Here is a 20875-nt window from a genome sequence, read left to right as displayed (position 1 = left end):
CCATGGCGAGCTGTACAGCATCTCTATCATTTTCGGAAACCATGACTGGTTGGGCCATTTCGGCGCAACCAATATAATCGTTTCCTTGTCCTCTCTGACTTTGCATGTGACAGAGTGAATCAGGCACACTGGGGCAAACGCATATTTGCATTTTGCCGGCCATTTGTGGGCCATTGCATCTGATCCCAGCGGGGCTTGGGACTTTGAGTACCATATGGGACAGTGGGTATTCCCGACTGAGGCAAATAGATTGATTTCTTGAATTGCTGTGATGGAAGTATCATTCATTATTACGGATTTTACGTACGGATCAGGGGCATGATTAATTGTTAATTTTGTTTACACATTATTCTTCATATAGGGCAGGAGTTTTCAAATTGGGTGAAAGTGAGCCTCCCCTAGAGAACTTGAAGACAGCCATCTACTCACTCACAAATGTCTACTTTTTGTGTCTTTTCAGATTTTTGAAGGTGAATTTCTTCTTGAATGACCAAGAAAAAGTCAGCACCGTTTTCATCATGAACAGGAATAAGCGTGAGAAAGAATATTACAGTATTGATGTAGGAGATTCAACTTTCACTGTTTTGAAGCGGTATCAGAATTTAAGACCAATTGGATCTGGAGCACAAGGCATCGTCTGGTAAATTTGGTTTAAATGTAATCTCTATCAACCTGTAAATTATAAAAGAAACTAAATCTAAGAAACTAGGTAAGTGAAGACTCACACAAGTTGGAAAATGACAAGCTTGTCTTTTGTTTTTTAGCTCAGCATACGACCACGTCCTTGAACGAAATGTTGCAATTAAGAAACTTAGCCGACCCTTTCAGAACCAAACACATGCCAAACGGGCTTACCGAGAACTGGTCCTTATGAAATGTGTTAACCACAAAAATGTAAGTGTTGTTCTATGCATTTCTTTGTCTGTTATTGTGTGTGAATATACAGTATATATCCCTCTTTTTTATTTAGTTTATTTTGCTTTAATATATCTGGAATTGAAAGAGCTTTGACTTTCAGGTCATATTCCTTCATATCATTTTAGATAAATACAAGAGTGCGATACTGCATTATGCATTCTGCTTTAATTTCACAGATAATTGGCTTACTAAACGTGTTCACGCCACAGAAGACACTTGAAGAATTCCAGGATGTGTAAGTTATTTCTGCTGTGATTTCATTGAAACAAAATGGAAGTATTATGTGCTTTGGCTTGTAAAATCTATGATGCATTTTGCATATTGCATAATATAAACTTGGCCTTGAATGAATACAAATGTCATGTGCGGCCTTAAAAGAATAGTTCACCCAAAAATGAAAATTCTCTCATCATTTACTCACCCTCATGCCATCCCAGATGTGTATGACTTTCATGCTTCTGCTGAACACAAATGAAGATCTTTAGAAGAATATCTCAGATCTATAGGTCCATTCAATGCAAGTCTCCTGAATCTCCTGTCTGCAGTTATATAGTGATGGAGTTGATGGATGCTAACCTGTGCCAGGTGATTCAAATGGAGCTGGACCATGAGAGACTCTCCTACCTGCTTTATCAGATGCTTTGTGGCATCAAACACCTACATGCTGCCGGCATCATACACAGGGTATGCGTCTTCAGAAATACGGAAATAGATTTGAAATGCTCTTCAAGGGCAACAACCCAATGATTGGTCACTCACGCACCATACAAACAGCACTTCCCACCTGAGGTGCAAAGTCAAAATGCGATAAACTACACATAACTGAAAATTGGGTCTCTTAGACTATGATCTGTCCTGTGACCTAAAGGTATGGCTTAACTAGTCCCAGATTCAGAGGAATCAGAGTGAGACTATTTTAAAACACATGTTTGGTTGAATAATCACAAACCTTTGTGGCAATTTTCTCAGTTTCATTGCTTGCATAGTTACAGCATTTTGGCTTTGTTAGTCAGTATAGATGGACTAGTAGAACTTCTAATGGAAATCCTTGACTGTCTGTTTTCTCTCTTGAATTAAGTTCCACTCAACCTCTGAGCATGATAGAATGTGACCTTCCTGTTGACCTCTGACCTCCTCTCTTTACAGGATCTGAAGCCCAGTAACATAGTAGTAAAATCTGACTGTACGCTGAAGATTCTTGACTTCGGTCTGGCCCGGACCGCTGCCACCGGCCTTCTCATGACCCCTTACGTAGTGACACGCTACTATCGTGCCCCTGAGGTCATTCTTGGAATGGGTTACCAAGCCAATGGTGAGTACTAACCTGATGCCATGCCACCGTTTGATTACCGCTCTGCAGCATGCCCACGGAAATGGTCCCAAATGACCTGACGAGCACCCCCATACAATTCTGCAGAAAGGATACACGTTGCATTTCATGATAGCTCCAATGTACTTTAGTCACACCAAACGGCTTTGGTGTTTTACCGTTAAAGGGATAGTTCACCCTAAAATTCTGTCATCTTTTACTCACCCTCAAGTTGTTGCAAACCCATATTATTTTCTGCTTCCATAGGACTGCGTAAAAATATACTGTAGATTTTCTGATGCATCCCGATCTTCATTTGAGTGATCTCGATCTCGATATCGATTCTTAAGTCCCAAGATCTATCTTTTTCTCTATGAGTAACCCTCCACTACATTGAGAGGAAATCACTCACACTCACATCACCAAATTCACGCTATGTGACTAAAAAGTTCTGTGATTCGCAACTTGCTGGTAATTGTTGAGATTTCACTCACCAGTGATTGAGTAGTATAGTGGCGAAGAAGTGCAGCACTGAGATGCCCACGATCCATTTTTTATTAAATAATGTCTCTTTTAATATCCTTTCTGTTCTTTACAGTCAGTTATTGATCATTACGAAGTGATTCGAAACCTCTCTCGTTAATATGCGATCATTTACAGATATAAGAGACAGTACCAGTGTTTAGCACATATTTATTAAAATAATGTTGATACTTGTAAATAGAACAAATTATGCATGTTAACAATAAACATGATACATGTTTTCAATATAATGGCATATTTATTGATGGAATACATGGATTTGTTCATTGTTAAAAAGCTCAAATTTGACCAAAATTATACAAAAATAATAAAATATAATTAGTAAAATTAATATTTTCATAATGTACCTAGTTAGAATGTCCCCTGTATAATTATCAGCATTAGCTGGGTGAGAATCTCTTTCGTATGCAAGCAAAATGGACATTATAACTAAAATATACCCATATGAATCGAAAATGGAATCAAGTCAAATCGGGAAATTTGTTCCAATATTCAGCCCCACTCTTCTGTGGAACACAAACAAGATTTAGAAATTAAACATTTTGATGAGTTGTATTTTCTTTTTTTTTTTTTTTTTTTGCATTCACACATTGGGGACTGAGGCTTTCGAGCTTCAAAAGAGAACACAAAATCACAATACAAGCATCATAAATGTTGTCCATTCGACTTGTGCACTTTAGTCTTTTCAAGTCATGCTATTGCTTATATGAAGAGCAGATCAACATTGAAGTCATTACTTACTGGTAATCTAACTCTCTAGATAGCTGTATCTGGATCATTGTGTCAGTGAGTTGAACTCGAGAACCACATCAGTCCGATTTGTGGACAAGTCATTAAGACGATCAAACGATTCATTGAAAAGTCTGACTCAAAATTACAATTTGTTAACAAATCGAACATCATTACTTGTCTCATGAACGCATCAATGAGAGCTTGGATAGATGTCAATATGTTCAGTGAATAACGAGTTAAATTGAGTTCCTCACAAAGTCATAGTGTGGTTTCAGAAGTCTTGAAATATGAAATATTGCACCTAAATGAAATGAAAGTCTTGAAAAAGTCTTGAAAGCCTTAGTCCCCATGCATTCTACATGCATGGAAAAACAACCAGTAAAATTCTTGAAAATGTATCGTTTTGTGTTCCACGGAAGAAATAGAGTCATACAGGTTTGGAACAACATGAGGCTGAGTAAATAATGACAATTTTAAGTTTCAGATGAACTATTCTTTTAAAGTTTCTTGAGGGATTTTTGTTCAGCTTAACTAGTTTTAGTTGCATTGTATCTGCATGCTCAAGCACACTGGATATGTTTGCCTGTAGCGCAGAGCATTTCCCCTCTATAGATACAAACAGCATTAGTCATTCAGTCTAGTTGCGTAAACCACATTGGGGAGGGAAAGTGGTTTACTGCAGTGCGAAAATATTTAAAGCAGAAGTTTCTGATGTTTACTTCTGAACTGTAGCACTGATAAAAATTGGCAATGGGTCAAACTCGGCAAAAACTTCACCAATCACGCTGCCCTGTTTGCTTTGCTGATGTCCTCTCTTCTTCCTCTATGCTACGCTCATTTAGTGGATATTTGGGCTGTTGGCTGCATTATGGCAGAGATGGTGCGGCACAAAATCCTTTTTCCAGGGAGGGACTGTATCCTTGTTCAGCCTCTATATCTTTTGCATTTTGCATTGATTTTGTGAGTAGTTGGATCATGGTGCCACTTGTTTTAGGTGTCAGTGGGTCTCTTTCACTAATAATTGCGTACAAGTGTTCTTATATGCATAAAAATGTTTAGCTGGATTCACAAAAGGTGCATGAGCGCATTAGTTTGTTCTTACCCCTGTTCTCATGTTGATGAATCTGGATTATTTCCGCACAACCTCACCCACACAAGTGCCAATTTATGCTCTCTAAAGATGTTCTCTCAATTGAGAGCATGCACAGCAAGGTCTTCGAGTAAAAACAAGTGTGCCATTCTGAAAATCAGTTGAAACACAAAAACCTTTTATATTGGGGTCTACACATAATTGTGTTTGATATCTCTTCACAGCAGCTGTGCATATGACTGTACAGGCAGAACCTATCCCAGACTGAGCTTTAACACACAATAACTTGAAGGGTCACTTAGTTATAATAATAATATTTCTCAAAAAAAAGAAATTAGGCTTAACGCATTCCAGGGCGAACTGTTGCGCCAAAAATGGCATAAAAGAACCATGAAAACACCTTTAAAGTAGTCCATATGACTTGCTCATTGTATTCAAAGTCTCTTGAAGACATACGATTACTGAGTGTATCTCATAAGGCTGTGTTTAATAAATAGAAATATAGTCTGCATGCGCAGCACGCTTCAGTAAATGAGCAGTGCTCTGATGTGTGACACACACACATAGCATGCACAGGCTGATGTCGCGCTAGTGTTTTCAGCACTCAGGGTGGCTCGCAATAGACCTTGTTCGCAGTAGCACAGTGAATACGGTCTATATGTGAGCGCTCCACACAAACTACATCTCAGATGAGATGCTGGATAGTTCGGTTCACTTATAACATGCACTGAGACTGGAACCAGAGGAGCAATTCACCAGATTTTGAGTGAAAAGCATTAAACTACTGTTAACTAGCCAAAACACAGACACTCTAAGGTCATTGTCTTCTTGGAGTGTCAAAATAAAAGCCCCAGGGTTTTAAAGGGGTCATGTCATGAGGAATCACATTTTCCTTGATATTTTAACATATAAGAGGTAATTCTACTATAAAAACATACTGTAAATTCCAGAACTCAAAACTTAATCTCCAATGCAATAAAAGCATTTATTGAAACCAAGCTGCCAAAATGCCCTGTTCTCTACTTCCGTGACAACTCTACGTCACTTGGGGTACTCATTAATTCAAGACGGCCTCTACAGCAACAACATCAATGCCTATTTTAAAATCATCACACTCATGGCCCCGCCCACTGATGTTCACTCGGCTCGTGAACAGAGACAGAGAGAAGGACAAAAGGCCTACTGTCTGTGGCCTCACTACTCCTGAACTTGAAAGGGGACCCATCTTGACTATTTTTAATTATTTTTGTATACAATCATGTACTACACAGATGTCTTTGACTGTTGTCATCTCTCTGGCACATTTTTAAAAGATGCGGTGTCAAGTTTGAACTCTGAAGAGAAGATGCGTTTCATCAGCTGCTGTGGCTCCTGTTGTTTTGTTGCTTTAACTGCTCAACAAACTGTTCTTTTGCCTATCTGCGCTATATTTAATTGTTGGTGTATGTAAACACACACTAGATGGACGTCTTTGACCATTTTGATTTGTTTCCGGCGATGTGCACCTCAGTGCAGGATGATAAACTGGATGTGTGCGTCTTTTGAAGCAGTCAAAAAACAAGTCTTTGCCAAGGAATTGTCACTGAAGGATATGGGGCAGTTAAAAACACTATTGGACCCGTTAAAAAAACGTAAGTAAACAGTTCCATTCATTAATATTTCAAATGTCATGATTGTTTATGATGCTGACACGTTGTGTACACTGGGCGCATCCGTTGACGTGACACAATGGCTTGAGGCTGTCTACACCGGCGCATCGACACAAACTTTCTGAAACGTTTCATTGTGTTGTTGGCAGTAGTAAAATGGAACGTGACACCTGTTTGTTTACTGTTGGAGTGACGCACCGCAGCGGACGCTTCCATGGTAGACAGCATCATTGACTATAACGTCCGGTGTAGACAGGGTGTGAGTGTTAACAGTTGTGTTTGAGATGAATATTGTAATATATTCTGATGCAGTGTGTTGGATGTGCATTGTGTGTAAACTGTGAAATGTACATTTCTAGTGTTTTGGTGCTTGTTTATTCTCTTCCGATTGAGTTTCAAAAATGGGTGAATTTGAGGGGCTGCATGCTGTTAGCCAATCATAACAGAGGGTGTTTACATTGAAGTTTAAAGGAGGAGCTAAGGCAAAATCTAGCTTTTCAGAAAGATGGTCAGATATGGAGTAGAAAATTATCATATATTACAAAATTATGACTGTTTTGGTGAAATAAAACTTTACTAACATTATCAGTGGACCTCAAGGAGATAATGAAACAAAAACAAAAAGAGCATATCATGACCCCTTTAAAGTTAAGAAATTATGACTGAAATCCGTTACTTCTATTAAAAAAAATATATATAATATTTTCTTGTTATTATTTTTATTATTATTAATAAAACTAATAATAATAATTATTATTATTATTTTATTTTATTTATATTAAATTACAATAATGTGTAAGTTGACTGAATCCATTCAAGTCCAAATACAAGTTTTAAAAATGTGTAAAGAGAACTGGCTTCTTTTCTGCTGAAGACTTTCACTGGAATAACTGTTAATTTTGCTGTTGCATTATCCAGTATACCATTTTAAAAGAAAGTTTTTCTTGGGGGCCTGGGCAGCTCAGTGAATATTGACACTGACTACCACCCCTGGAGTTGTGAGTTTGAATCCAGGGCATGCTGAGTGACTCCAGCCAGGTCTCCTAAGCAACCAAATTGACCCGGTTGCTAGGGAGGGTAGAGTCACATGGGGTAACCTCCTCGTGGTCGCGATTAGTGGTTCTCACTCTCAGTGGGGCGCGTGGTAAGTTGTGCGTTGATCGCAGAGAGTAGCATGAGCCTCCAGTTCTGTGAGTCTCCGCGGTGTCATGCAGAGCGAGCCACGTGATAAGATGCACGGATTGACTATCCGCCATCCGGATTGAGGTGAGTAACCGCGCCACCACGAGGACCTACTAAGTAGTGGGAGTTGGGCATTCCAAACTGGGAGAAAAGGGGATAAAGTTTTTCTTACTAGACTAGACACTTTTTATGTAATTGTTTTCTCTCTCTCTCTCTCTCTCTCTCTCTCTCTATTTTATAATGAAATAATGTGTAGTTAAAGGTTTGTGTTTCGTTCCATATAAACAGTTCCACACAATCAGGTATAGATGTTCTAAACTGATTATGATAAAAACAACACTGGAATTGGATCGGGATCGGTATCAGCTGTTACTGAGGGTTCAGGTATTGGAATCGGATCGAGAGATTTTTTAAAAATTTTTTATCACTGCAGCCCTAGTGCAGACAACAGATAAATAAACAACGTTTTTAGCAGGCACAGTTAATTCTTTGTGGATTTCCCTCATTCAATGTTTCTAAGACCCGAGGAGTCTGTGATTTGTGTGCACATGTTGTTCAAGTTGGTTCTAAATTTTATCCTAGATTTTGAATTAAAAAACTTGATGAATCATGATTTCTGCATGAAAGTGTGGAAATTGAACAGATACAGGTTGTACGCACAAGTGTGTGCGCACACAGTTAGTGAATGAGACCCAGTGTCACACTCTGTTCCTCTAAAAGTTAATTTGTTTTGTACGGGTTATTGAATGCTTTGGTCCAGTAATGCCAGTGACCAGCAGTACTTCCCTGACACACCTGTGACTGCACAATAACATGTTTGCATGTTACTTTTTAGCTGTGTTGCATCCACATTAATGCACCCAGTTGTTTATTTGTCCTATTATATATGTATATATGTGTGTGTGTGTGTGTGTTTTGTTGTCCTTTTTTTTTTTTATAAAATGGCATTAAGCATGCCATTTCATTTGTGGGATTTTTTGGCATTTTAATTTGGTTCTCATTTCATTTTTCAGTTGATGTCTGGTCTATTGGCTGCATCATGGCTGAAATGGTCAGAGGTAGTGTGTTGTTTCCTGGCACAGACCGTATCCTTACCTGGTTGTCTTTACTGTTCCATTGTAAATGTCTCTGTGTGTGACTGATTGTTTGGTTTGTCATTTGTTCCCTTAATCTGTAGTTTATCATTGATGGGAAGATTTTGAAATTGAATGAAAAATTGCTTTTGCAATTCAATCTCTTTTTAGTATTTTAAAGCTGAAATGTGTTATTTTTTTTCTTTGTTAAAATACTTTCTCCTATCCCAGCTTAATATGCAAATGCAACTTAAAGTAAGGCATTTAGGTTCATTTCCCCCTTAAATATAAACAATATGGCTCTGGCGCTATCAAAATATTGCTCTTTTTGTTTGTGTCCCCACCAGCCTGATACGGCAACAATGAGTGCGTGTACATGCACACCAATACAGTGACTACTCCCAAAAATCAGTTTATTTAAAAAATCCAACAAAGCATGAAATCCGCGTTTACATGACATTTGAAATAATCGGGATACAACACGTGCACACATTGGATAATCCGGTTAGAACGGCGGTTAAAGTGTTTACATGGACAGCAAAATCGCTGTAACGGGCAAAAATTTACCCATGTCGATCAGTTTATTCTCATGCCGTTTATGACTGTACACCGATAAAGGAACGGCGTTTAATGCGTTCACGTGACCACACACGTTGTCACCTTCATAAGCATAATCGGTGTAAGAACGTGCATGTAAATGCGCTCATTGACATTGAATTTATAATGCGTCTAGTAATTTATTATATATGAATGATTTCAAATCTGACATCTAAGCCAGTTTAGAGAGGCATGTGAGGCACCAGTCAGTAGTTTTCCTTAGCATGTAATCTGAAGATATTGACCAGTGGAACAAGGTAATCGAGCAGCTGGGCACGCCATCTCAGGAGTTCATGATGAAACTGAACCAGTCTGTGAGGACTTACGTGGAGAACAGGCCCCGCTATGCTGGCTACAGCTTTGAGAAGCTCTTCCCAGATGTGCTGTTCCCTGCAGACTCCGAACACAATAAACTAAAAGGTGAGAGATTTGTCTGTTATCTTTTTCAATATTTAAGCAGTGCTCTGTTGCTCTGCAAATAGTTTTGATGTATACTGCTATTAGAAACTGTATTATAAAATTGATATTTTAGCCATGTTCAAAGTATTGGTGTAATGGTTAAAATTTCTCATGGATTGATTTGTGCCATGATTCAGGTGTCACTGTTCAGTATGTTCAATAAATAATAGGTACTTTATTTCACTATTAGGTGTAAACTGATATGTAAAAGGAATAGTTCACCCAAAAATGATAATTATTCCTCATTTACTCACACTTATACCATCTCAAACTCGTGTGACATTCTTTTGCAGAACACAAACAAAGATTGCAGAATGTTTGCTTCAGTCATCATTCACTTTCATTGCATTTCCATTTGCTTTCCATATAATGAAAGTAAATGGTGATTGAGTCTAACACACTGCTTAAAGGCCTGTTCACTCCAAATCCAAGATGAATTTGCAAGATAAACTGCCGACAAAAGGTCTAATCACACCTAGGCCAAAATGAATGACATGGAAAATAATTTCACCCCTTTACAGTAGGCATTGCTGTTCTACAAACATAATTATTCTGGTTTACTGCACGGACCTTTCAGCATTCAGCTGTCAATTCATGGAGTTAATATAGGTCTATTTAATGCTATTAAAGCATTTTTATATCTGCATCACTGCTTCATTATGTTCTTTCCATGTTTTTGATGCAGATGAGTAAAGAGCGCATCTTTATACTAGTGCACATGTATTTTACTACAAGTATATTCTGAAAGAACTCCTGAACCCAGTGCTTAATGCCTGGATAATATAACACAAGTTACAGTGATTTAAACACACATGGAATAATATACATTAAGTAAAAACAGCTATAATATAAAATATGATGCATAGGACCATTAAAAATAAATAGGAGAAAATATGGTGTGACAGGTTCTTAGCTCTCTTGTAAAGGAGGAAGCGGGAGCCGGATAAACAATCCACGAGTCTTTATTTCTACTTTCTACTACAGTATTTTCATCACTATTTGTATTTCAGCACAACATGTGCACACACACAGCTTGGTGCGTCTCTCTCTCTCTCCTCCGGCGGACTGGACTGCTCTTTTATATCTGTGACGAGGAGGAGGGCGTGGCCGAGCCGCGATGATGCATGGCCGGCGCTGAATCAGCTGATCAGCGGGAGAGCGAGATAAAGGGGAGCTGGAGGCGCCAGTTCGAGAGAGAGAGAGATGCATGTGGCCATGCTGCAAGTGTATGTGTTTGTTTATGTTTATTTTATGTTGGTTGAAGTTTACCATTAAACTCTGATTACTGTTCAGCTGTTTCCCGCCTCCTCCTTGCCCATCCTTTGAACTGTTACAATATCCCTTTCAGCTCTCACAAACAGCTGTTAGTGATAAATTCCCACAGGTGTCAATCCTTACCATACTTCCTCTTGTGGCCTCGCTCTCTACAGACGTCGCTCGGCCACGCCCCATCACCACATACCCCCATCGCCCGACTCAGACAGGTGAGCCATCCGGCTTGTGACTTACTCCCCCCCCCCACCCATTTCTAGAGAGGAAATTCGCCACAGCCATTTGCGCCCCCGGCCTGTGGACCACCTCGAACTTAAAAGGCTGGAGAGCTAGATATACAAACGGGTGATCCGCACGTTGGTATCCTTCATGTGATGGAGACACTGGATTGGGGTGTGGTCCAAACAGAGGGTGAAAGTATGCCCCAACAGATAGTACCGGAGGGTGAGGACCGCCCTCTTCATGGCCAAACACTCCTTTTCTATTGTGCTATACTTAGTCTCCCTCAGTGAGAGTTTGTGACTAATGTACAGCACGGGGTGCTCCTCCCCCTCCACCATCTGGGACAGTACTGCTCCCACCCCCCTGTCCGATGCGTCTGTCTGCAAGATAAAAGTGATAGAGAAGTCAGGAGAATGCAGTAACGGCCTGCCGCAAAGTGCAGATTTCACCTGCGTGAACACCTGCTGACATGGCTTCATCCACTGGACCGGATCTGGTACCACCTTTTTAGTAAGATCAGTCAGTGGGCTGGTGACAGTCAAATAGATAGGTTTGTGCCTCAAGATAATAGCCAGCCAGCCCCAGGAACTGTCTCACCTCTTTTTTGGTCTTAGGTCTCGGGCAGGTTGCAATCGCTGCAGTTTTATCAATTTGGGGCCGCACCTGTCCATGACACAAGTGGAAGCCCAGATACCGTACTTCTACCCATCCATACTGCACACTTCTTAGGGTTTGCCGTGAGTCCCGCCCGTCTCAACGACTTCAGGACAGCCTTCAGATGCTGCAGGTGCCGTTGCCAGTCATAACTGTAAATAATGATATCGTCCAGATAGGCAGCAGTGTGTGGTCTGAGGATTCTGTCCATGAGCTGCTGAAACGTAGCCGGGGCCCTGAACAAACCAAAAGGAAGGGTGATAAATTGGTATAAGAAAAACGGTGTGGAAAATGCTGTTTTTTCTTTTTCATGGGACATGGGAGTTAAGGGGATCTGCCAATATTCCTTTGTCAAATCCAGTGTCGAATAAAAGCGAGCCACGCCTAACTGATCGAGCAGTTCATCAATCAGAGGCATTGGTATGGATCAAATTTAGACACCGCATTGACTTTTCTATAATCCACACAGAACCGGACCGAGCAGTCACTCTTCAGAACTAGCACCACCGGGCTGGCCTAGTCACTGTGGGATTCTTCTATTACCCCCATATTTAGCATGGCCTTTAATTCTTCCTGAACCAATTTTTTGTTTCGGGTAATTGGTAGGGACGACTGCTTACCCCTTGGGTGGTTTTGATATGGTGCTCTATCAATCAATCAATCAATGTTTATTTATATAGCACATTTAAAAACAACCGAGGTTGACCAAAGTGCTGTACAGTGAATAAAAGGAATAAATTAAGACAAAAATAAAAATAAAAACAAAATAAACAAACAATAAATAATCATGAATATAAAAAACTCTATGAGATTCATGCGACCGGGAAGAGGCGATAACACGTCAGAGAATTCTCTTTGCAACCTGGCAACCTCCGTAACTTGTGACAGTCAGAAATGGTCTCCGCATGTCCTACCAGATGACTTGATCGATGGCTTTTAAGTTCACCTCCAGTCCGAACTCCTATACGGGGACCGCCTCTCTCCACGGTTTTAGGAGATTGAGGTGGTAAATCTGACATGGTCTGCCTCTATCGGTTCGTTTAACCTCATCGATTTCCCTGGCTCGCCGTGTGACCTCTTGGCGTCCTTGCCACTTGGCGAGTAATTTAGAGCTCAATGTGGGGAGTAATACAAGGACTTTATCTCCCAATGCCAATTCCCATAGCCAAGTACCCCTATTATACAGCCGGCTTTGACATTCTTGAGCCTGGAGCAAATTATCCTGTGTAAATTACCCTAGTGTGTGGAGTTTTGCTTTCATGTCAAGAAAGTATTGAAATTCGTTTTTGCTGTTTGAAGGTGCCTTCAACCAATTTTCACGTAGGACGTCGAGCATGCCACGCGGTTGACACCCGTACAATAATTTGAATGGAGAGAACCCCGTGGAGGCTTGCGGGACCTACTGTACTGCAAATAATAGGGGCTTGAGCCACTTGTCCCAATTTTGAGCATCTTTGTGCACAAATTTAGGAATCATATTCTCTTGTGTCTGATTTAATCGTTCTACCAAGTATCTGTTTGGGGGTGATAAACACTGGTCTGAATCGATTTAATCCCCAATAATTCGTACAGTTCACATAGTGTACGTGACATAAACGTTGTGCCCTAATCAGTGAGGATTTCTTTCGGAATCCCCTCTCAGGAGATTATTCTGAAGAGTGCCTCCGCAACACTGTGTGCTGAGATTTTGCGCAGAGGTACTGCTTCTGGATATCGCGTTGCGTAGTCCACCAGAACCAACACAAAGAGATGCCCGTGTGCTGTCTGCTCTAACTGCCCGACGAGGTCCATGCCAATTCTTTAGAAGGGGACATCGATCAACGGAAGGGGGCGCAATGGCGCTCTTGGGTTGGCCGGCAGATTCACCAGCAGCGACATTCACTGCATACTGCACACCACCTGTGAACATCCCCGCGAATGCCCAGCCAATAGAAATGCCATCAGAATGTCTGGTGTTTTTCCCTGCCCTAAGTGACCCGCCACCGGATTATAATGACTGGTGTAGTGGTAGTGTAGTGGACTTAAGCACTGAACTGGTAAGTGGAAGGTTGTTGGTTCAATCCCCACAGCCACCACCATTGTGTCCTTGAGCAAGGCACTTAACTCCAGGTTGCTCCAGGGGGATTGTCCCTGTAATCAGGGCACTGTAAGTCGCTTTGTATAAAAGCGTCAGCCAAATGCATAAATGTAAATGTAATGTAAAAATAATGAGCCGTCTGGAATAGCATTTCCCGACGGCTCTTCGGCACTAACAGTTGTACCCTCCTTTGTCTGATCATCCTGCGTCATTCGATTCAACCGATCCTTAATAATTGAAAAATACAGATATGCGAGTGCAACGTCTGGCTGGACTGGCACTGACCATCAATCACTTTCACTTGATCAAAGGTGTGCCTAAGGGTCTCGTCTTGTGTCTACTCCAGAGGGAAATCCCCAGCAGAGGAATCCTCTAAGGGCTGGGGAATCCAGGGACTTCCCCCTCCCTTACGTCCTCCTGATGTGGAGCTGACGTAGACAGCCCTGGCTCCACCTCCCCAGCCAGCAAGTCACACACCACACACTTTGTTGCAGGACCCATCCATACACATATCCCTTAATAAGTTAGCCAATTAGTTCCCAAGATTAGTAGATGGGTGAGGCGGGAATTAACCGCAGCCTCGACACTATGATTTTGTGACTGTCACTACAGGGTAATATTGAATATCCCCATGCACACACCTTACCTTCACCCACCGGCTTGTATCCAAAGCCTCTGATTGAACCAAGCTTTGGTGAATGGAGGTTTGATTACATCCTGAATCCACCATGGCTTGATATGTACACCTCTAAATACTCACAGGTATCCGTTATGCTCCTGCTCGATTGGGGGTGGCCTGGACCAATGTCTCCATCTTTCGGTAGCCTTGTGATGAACTGTTCCAGTACCACCAAATCGAGTACCTCCTCGGCGCCTTCGGCAGGTGTCACGGAGCTGTCGAGTGAATGAGAACAGTGACCGAGTGAAGTGTTGGCGTTGTTGCTCTGGGCTTTGGCTGACCCATTACAGGATGGCTTTCTTCAGATCTTCGTACACCAGGAGGTTGGATGCAGGTAGTTTGTGGGCCGCGAGTTGGGCTTCCCCAGACAACAGCGGCACAAAGTCAGTTTTTACCATAAATTCTCCGCCCTGCCCAGTAGGTGGCGATATACAAAATGTGAATCACCAAAAACAAAAGAAGAAAGTAAAAGTGAAAGTGGAGAGTGATAGTAAAAATGGACTTAAATATTGACCTGTTTCTCACCCACACCTATCATATTGCTACAGAAAATATGGATTTAACCACTGGAGTCTTATGTAATACGTTTACGCTGTATTTTTTTGCATTTTTGAGCTTCAAAATGTTGGCACTTATTCACTTGCATTGTATGGACCTACAGAGCTGAAATATTCTTCAAAAAATCTTTGTGTTCAGCAGAAGAAAAAAAAGTAATACAAATCTCTCAATAATGAGAGAATATTCATTTATGGGTGAACTAATCCATTAATAGTATTTTAATTGTGATCACGGTTTCTTCCTCTCATGGTTTATAAACCATAATCGTCTGCAGTATTAGTGAGCAAGCAAGCAGAAATAATCAGCCAGGTCAAAATGTATGTAAAGCACACAATTAAACTACAACAATTGTTCAACTGAAATAACAGTAGAAAACTGAACAAAATCGTCACACTGTTTCTCCCTAATACTTATCAGGTATACAAGATTTGGTAGTAAAATAACGCTATTTAAACAGCGAAAATAGTACAACACAAGCTGCGAATGTAAAGAGTTAATTAATGTGTATCAAGCTGTATGATTTGAAATGATTCACTGGTTGACCTGGGGAGGGGGTCTCCCTCGATAAATTTGCTGCTTAAATACGGGACATCGTGGCTATAACGAGACAGATGAGAAAGCTGGCAGCCTTACTACCATATAGTGTACTATTGTTTTTTTATTGCGCTCCACGTTCTTCTAACATATTTAAATAATTTAATCTCAGATCAATATTTTTTGAGAAATTATGCATTCCCTTGGTAAGTAAACATTTAATAAGCATTATTCACTGCCCTTTGGAGTCATGACCATGGTTTAATTTGTGATAAAAGCGGCTGACTATACAATTCCTTACATATCAAACAAACACAGGCAGATGAAACATTAGAATTGCACTTGTATTTCTGTTGTGTCCAATATTGTTGCCACTGCTACATTTATCAATGCTAGTTTCTTTGCAAAGCCCGAATCCTTGGTTCTCAGAAGAATTAATTTCATACATGAATCCAAATAATCCAAACATTTAAATCAAATCAAATCACTTTTATTGTCTCACAACCATATACACAAGTGCAATGGTGTGTGAAATTCTTGGGTGCAGTTCCAATCAACATAGCAGTCGTGACAGTGATGAGACATATACCAATTTACAATAACATCAAATTAACACAGCACAATTTAAAGTCTAATATACACATAATTACACACAACAAGTAGTGCAACAATTAGCATTTATTCTCATATCCCACATTTATGCATTCAGGAGCTTCGTTTGAATTTGCCAGTTATTCCTAACATAGGGATCCTTCAGAACGCTATGCAGGGATATAGTGTTTCGACAACCAGGAACACAACAACGTCTTTGGACTCTGTCAACTCACTGGCTGTGATGATTACGTATGTTGTGGAGGCAGGGACTATGCAAATTATATTGCACTGTGATGTCACAATGTAGCCGATTTCAAAACGAGTAGTTTTTTTTTTTTTTCAGGGTGGAAACAATAAATTATATTTTTGGACTGGAGAGGAAGCTTTGAGTTCTTAAACTTACAGTATGTTTTATAGTACAGTGACCTCCTTATATGTCAGAATATCAAGGAAAATTTTATTCCTCATTTCATGACCTCTTTAATGTAATGTTATGTTTTTTTATTATTATTTAACATCTAAGCACTGGCAGCAGTGATTGTCATCCAAATCATGCAGCACTGTAATTTTCTTTAAAAAAAATAGTTCTCAAATGACAGGATAATTGAGATTGATAATAGTGATTAAAATTTTGAGCAAAGTAAGTGTGATTATTATTTTAACCATTATAGTGCAGCCCTAATAAATGTACATATATTATAAGCAGATTTTCAAAAATAGACCGGGTTCAAGAACTTAGTCTATATAGTTTTACATAGTGATATAATTCTTGGGGGTGTGTAAACTCATTAGCATCTGCACATCCACTGCCGGTGTTTGCCAGTTGATTAGCGCTACCAACGCAGCAGCAGTGACTCTGGGTGAAAAATTTACCCTTCGCTGAGCTTCGCCATCCTTAGTTACGGTCGCTCGCTTTGACAAGCTCTGCAAAACTCCCCATTGTAATGAATGGGAGATTGCCGTGAAGGACGCTGTTTTTGGCAAAATATTTAATAAATGGAATGTATAATATTTTAACGTGGGATGGTATGAAGAGTGACATTGTAATGCATATTTATCTGAAGTTTTTTGTAAGATAAATTGTTAAATTACACAGTAATTTAATTAAAACTGGAGACTGTGAATCAAAATCAAGGCAAACGATTATTACAGTCACTTGAAAAGAGAAAAACTTAATTTAATAGCGATTGCACATCTTAAAACATTAGCATAAGTGAACAGAGCTGTTTATAACATCTCATAACACTCATTTTGATGCTGTGAACTGTTTACTATCACTTTTACTATGACTTGAATCAATACATAAATGAATTAACGTGCAGTTATTAGCTTTAGTTTACCTTGGAGCAAATGTAGGTATCGTTGCAGAATTTATATAGTGTGTTTGTTCATTTGGGAATGAGGGCTAACCCAGTTTATTCCATAACATGCTCTTCTCCAGATTATTTTAAGATTATTTAATCAAAATAAAGAAAAACACTGCGTGTATCCTCTCTGGGTAACTTGTGTCACTATTACAAATGACCCCGCAACAACGTGTTTTATATATTTTTGTTGTTATTATTTTGATAAAATACTGCTTAAGTACTCAAACACACATTACTTCCATAGGCTGTCATTGGAAAATAGCAAACGTGTGTCAGAGTAATGGCGGTAGGGCAACAGTTGCTAAGACAGCATTGCTCAGAAGCGCTTTTAAATTTGGGCTTGATGTGAATAGGCCTTTACATTCCCATCCCCCTAAAAAGAAAGTCATTGTTTTTGAACAACATGAGGGTGAGTAAAGCATGACAGGTTTTTTTGTTTTTGGGTGAATGTATTCCTTTAATTTAAACCCTTATTTTTCAACTGCTTTGCAGAAGTTTGGCTTCTAAAGATACACAGTCTTGTTTTTCCTTCATTAAACAGATCAAATTTAAGTCCCCTTAACTAATCCAGGATAAGCATGATTGTCCATGGTTAATTTTCTACTCAATTCACTCTCTGATTTAAATGCAATTACCTTGCAGCAAGCCAGGCGCGAGACTTGTTATCCAAAATGCTGGTAATAGATGCGTCGAAACGAATCTCAGTAGATGAGGCCCTCCAGCACCCCTACATCAATGTGTGGTACGATCCATCAGAAGTGGAAGCGGTAAGTGGTTCTGTTTTAATTATTTCTGCCCCGGCGGCAGGGTGTCGTTGACTTCAAAACCCAGATGGGAGCTCGCTCTGCATGACACTTTGTGAACTCTCTGGAGAGCAGGACTAATGGAGTGCATGACGTCTTGTTTTCTTTCCTTTTGTGACGAATCTGATTGACATTTCAGCCTCCACCGGCGATCATGGATAAACAGCTTGATGAGAGAGAACACACAGTGGAAGAGTGGAAAGGTGCATTTTTATTAAATCATTGACTGTTATTATATGGTTTTGTTGATCATAATATTTAGTCTCTGTCTGGTGGCCGCATTACCACCTCAGGTTGTGCATTATTTTTCATTCATTCTAGGGTCCGTCATCAATGAATCCTTACATATACAGTACTTTGCAAAAGTCTTAGGCACATAAGATTTTTCAAAAAACATTTGTCTTTACATGGTTATTTTTATCTTCTGCATTAGTGTGTTAATAGAAAATATAGGTTTTAGATTCCCAACCATTTCTTTTTCGAATAGAATAGAATAAAAGAACAGGGAGCCCTGCAGCAGATGGCATGGGCCCCCACAGAGCCCACCACTGAACATCAAGTCAGTCTGGGATTACATGAAGAGACAGAAGCAATTGAGACAGCCTGAACACATAGAAGAACTGTGGCGAATTATCCAAGATGCTTGAAACATCCTATCTGCCAAGAACCTTAAAAACTGTGTCCAGGTGTACCTAGGAGAATTGGTGCTGTTTTGATGACAAGGGTGGTCATACAAAGTATTAATTTTGTTTTTTATTATGTTTGCTGCACTTTGTACGACGTTAACTGATCAATCAAAACTATTTATGGCATTACTTTTGAAAAAAATTTTTCACAAGTGCCTAAAACTTTTGCACAGTACTGTGTGTGTGTGTGTGTGTGTGTGTGTGTGTGTATGTTTCTCATGATTTTAAAAATCTTTTGATCTGAAGGCGTATGCTTAAATGTTTGAAATTAGTTTTGTAGACAAAAATATAATTGTGTAACCATATCAATTCATTTCATTATAAAACTAAAATTTAATTAAAAAAAAAAACGTTTTTGAAATTGATGACTTGGACCAAATAATAAAGAAAAGCAGCCAATAAGTGCCCAACAAAATGTCAAGAGTACATGTCTGCAAATTCTAGGCAAAAGGTGACTACTTTGAAGATGCTAAAATATAACACAGTTTTGATTTATTTTGGATTTTGTTTAGACAACACAACATAATTCCCATAGTTCCATTTATGTTATTCCATAGTTTTGATGACTTTACTATTATTCTAAAATGTGAAGAAAAAAAAAAATTATAATAAAGAATGAGTAAGTGTTTTGACTGGTAGTGTGTATATATATATATATACATATATATATCACCAGATGAGGTTTTTTGTTATTATTCACAAGATATGCAGTTGGAGACACAATGTACAGTATGTGCTGATGGGGGCACGTTTCCACATTAAGAAAAACTAAAACTAAGTTTTTGCAAAAAAACGATAGTCCCAAAAAGCAACTATCAGCACAATTAATCTGTAAAAATATCGGTCTACCTCTAATTGAGGTTATGCACAGATATTTTCGAATAACCTCATTTCCCATTTCAGCATTATACAGGTTAAACAGTTTAGAGAAGTGGTTCTCAAACTTTTTACATAGGTTAAAAACAGAAGTGGCTTGTTGGTCGCATTTTTTTTTTAAGAAACATGAACATAATATGAAATACTGTTTCACACAATTTTTAAGTAGAAGCTTGTGGAACAAAAGCCCAAATACACCATGATATGATGCATACTGTAGGAGACTGAGGTAAACATCATGGAGTGCCTGTTGACATGTTGAGCAGCTTAAGGAAAGTCGGACGGCTGTTCCCAGGTCCTAATGCTTTCCCTATACAACCTCTGTCAGTGTGACATACTCAGATGCGACTTATTTTTGGTGAGGTTTTTCTCTCAACAACGCGATTTTTAAATATTTTTTAAACTATTCTACATACCCCCTGCGATTACGCAATGGACCACTTGGGTTCCACGGATCCCCGGTTGAGAAGCACTGGTTTAGATGTACATGATATATCGGTTTTACCAATTAATCGGTGCCAATAGTTGCTCTTTTGAACTATCAGTTATTGGCAAAATCTATGCCGATAGTTGCCGATATCGGGTGATCTAAATGTCATTCTCATACGCAGCGGACCTAAATAAGATGTTCGAAGTTCTTGCTAGCTGAGCACATGGTCTTGTGAGGGTGAACATTTGTGCCTCTATAAGAACAGGCGATCTGTGGACGTGTTTAGTAGTCTGTGCTCAACTATCAGAGTTTCCTGATGTGAACTCTTGGTGCAATCTCATGCTTTTCTGTACCTCTTCCCTGATCAGAGCTCATATACAAGGAAGTGCTGGACTGGGAGGAGCGGACAAAAAACGGGATGATCCGAGGACAGCCAGCCTCACTAGGTTAGTTTTCTCTTTATGTAACCAACAATCCAGTAGGCTTTTCACACTAGGGTTATTAAAATTTTGATTTTTGAAATACGTTCTTTCATTAGTTCACAAGTTTCATTATTTTTCAGGCTTCCTAT

The 20875-nt window shown here is 39.5% G+C and overlaps 1 protein-coding gene across 5 annotated transcripts in view; it reads left to right on the top strand.

Annotated features, from left to right (window-relative positions):
* LOC127426968 (mitogen-activated protein kinase 8-like) overlaps positions 1-20875 on the top strand; it is a 38619-nt gene that overhangs the window by 12660 nt on the left and 5084 nt on the right. For 2 of the 5 annotated variants that reach the window (XM_051674200.1, XM_051674202.1), the window contains exons 2-11: positions 461-640; positions 765-894; positions 1095-1153; positions 1464-1602; positions 2065-2230; positions 8437-8508; positions 9331-9513; positions 18152-18276; positions 18452-18515; positions 20673-20750. In XM_051674200.1, the coding sequence (XP_051530160.1) occupies positions 519-640; positions 765-894; positions 1095-1153; positions 1464-1602; positions 2065-2230; positions 8437-8508; positions 9331-9513; positions 18152-18276; positions 18452-18515; positions 20673-20750 (1138 nt within the window). In that variant the 5' untranslated portion in view covers positions 461-518. Of the gene's footprint in view, positions 1-460; positions 641-764; positions 895-1094; positions 1154-1463; positions 1603-2064; positions 2231-4344; positions 4417-6102; positions 6224-8436; positions 8509-9330; positions 9514-10562; positions 11037-18151; positions 18277-18451; positions 18516-20672; positions 20751-20875 lie in introns of those variants that run through there. The other 3 variants (XM_051674201.1, XR_007894882.1, XM_051674203.1) reach the window with 3 other exon arrangements.

The sequence above is a fragment of the Myxocyprinus asiaticus genome, chromosome 36, assembly GCF_019703515.2.
Source record: "Myxocyprinus asiaticus isolate MX2 ecotype Aquarium Trade chromosome 36, UBuf_Myxa_2, whole genome shotgun sequence".
Taxonomy (NCBI): Eukaryota; Metazoa; Chordata; class Actinopteri; order Cypriniformes; family Catostomidae; genus Myxocyprinus; species Myxocyprinus asiaticus.
This window is presented reverse-complemented; position numbering and strand designations above follow the sequence as displayed.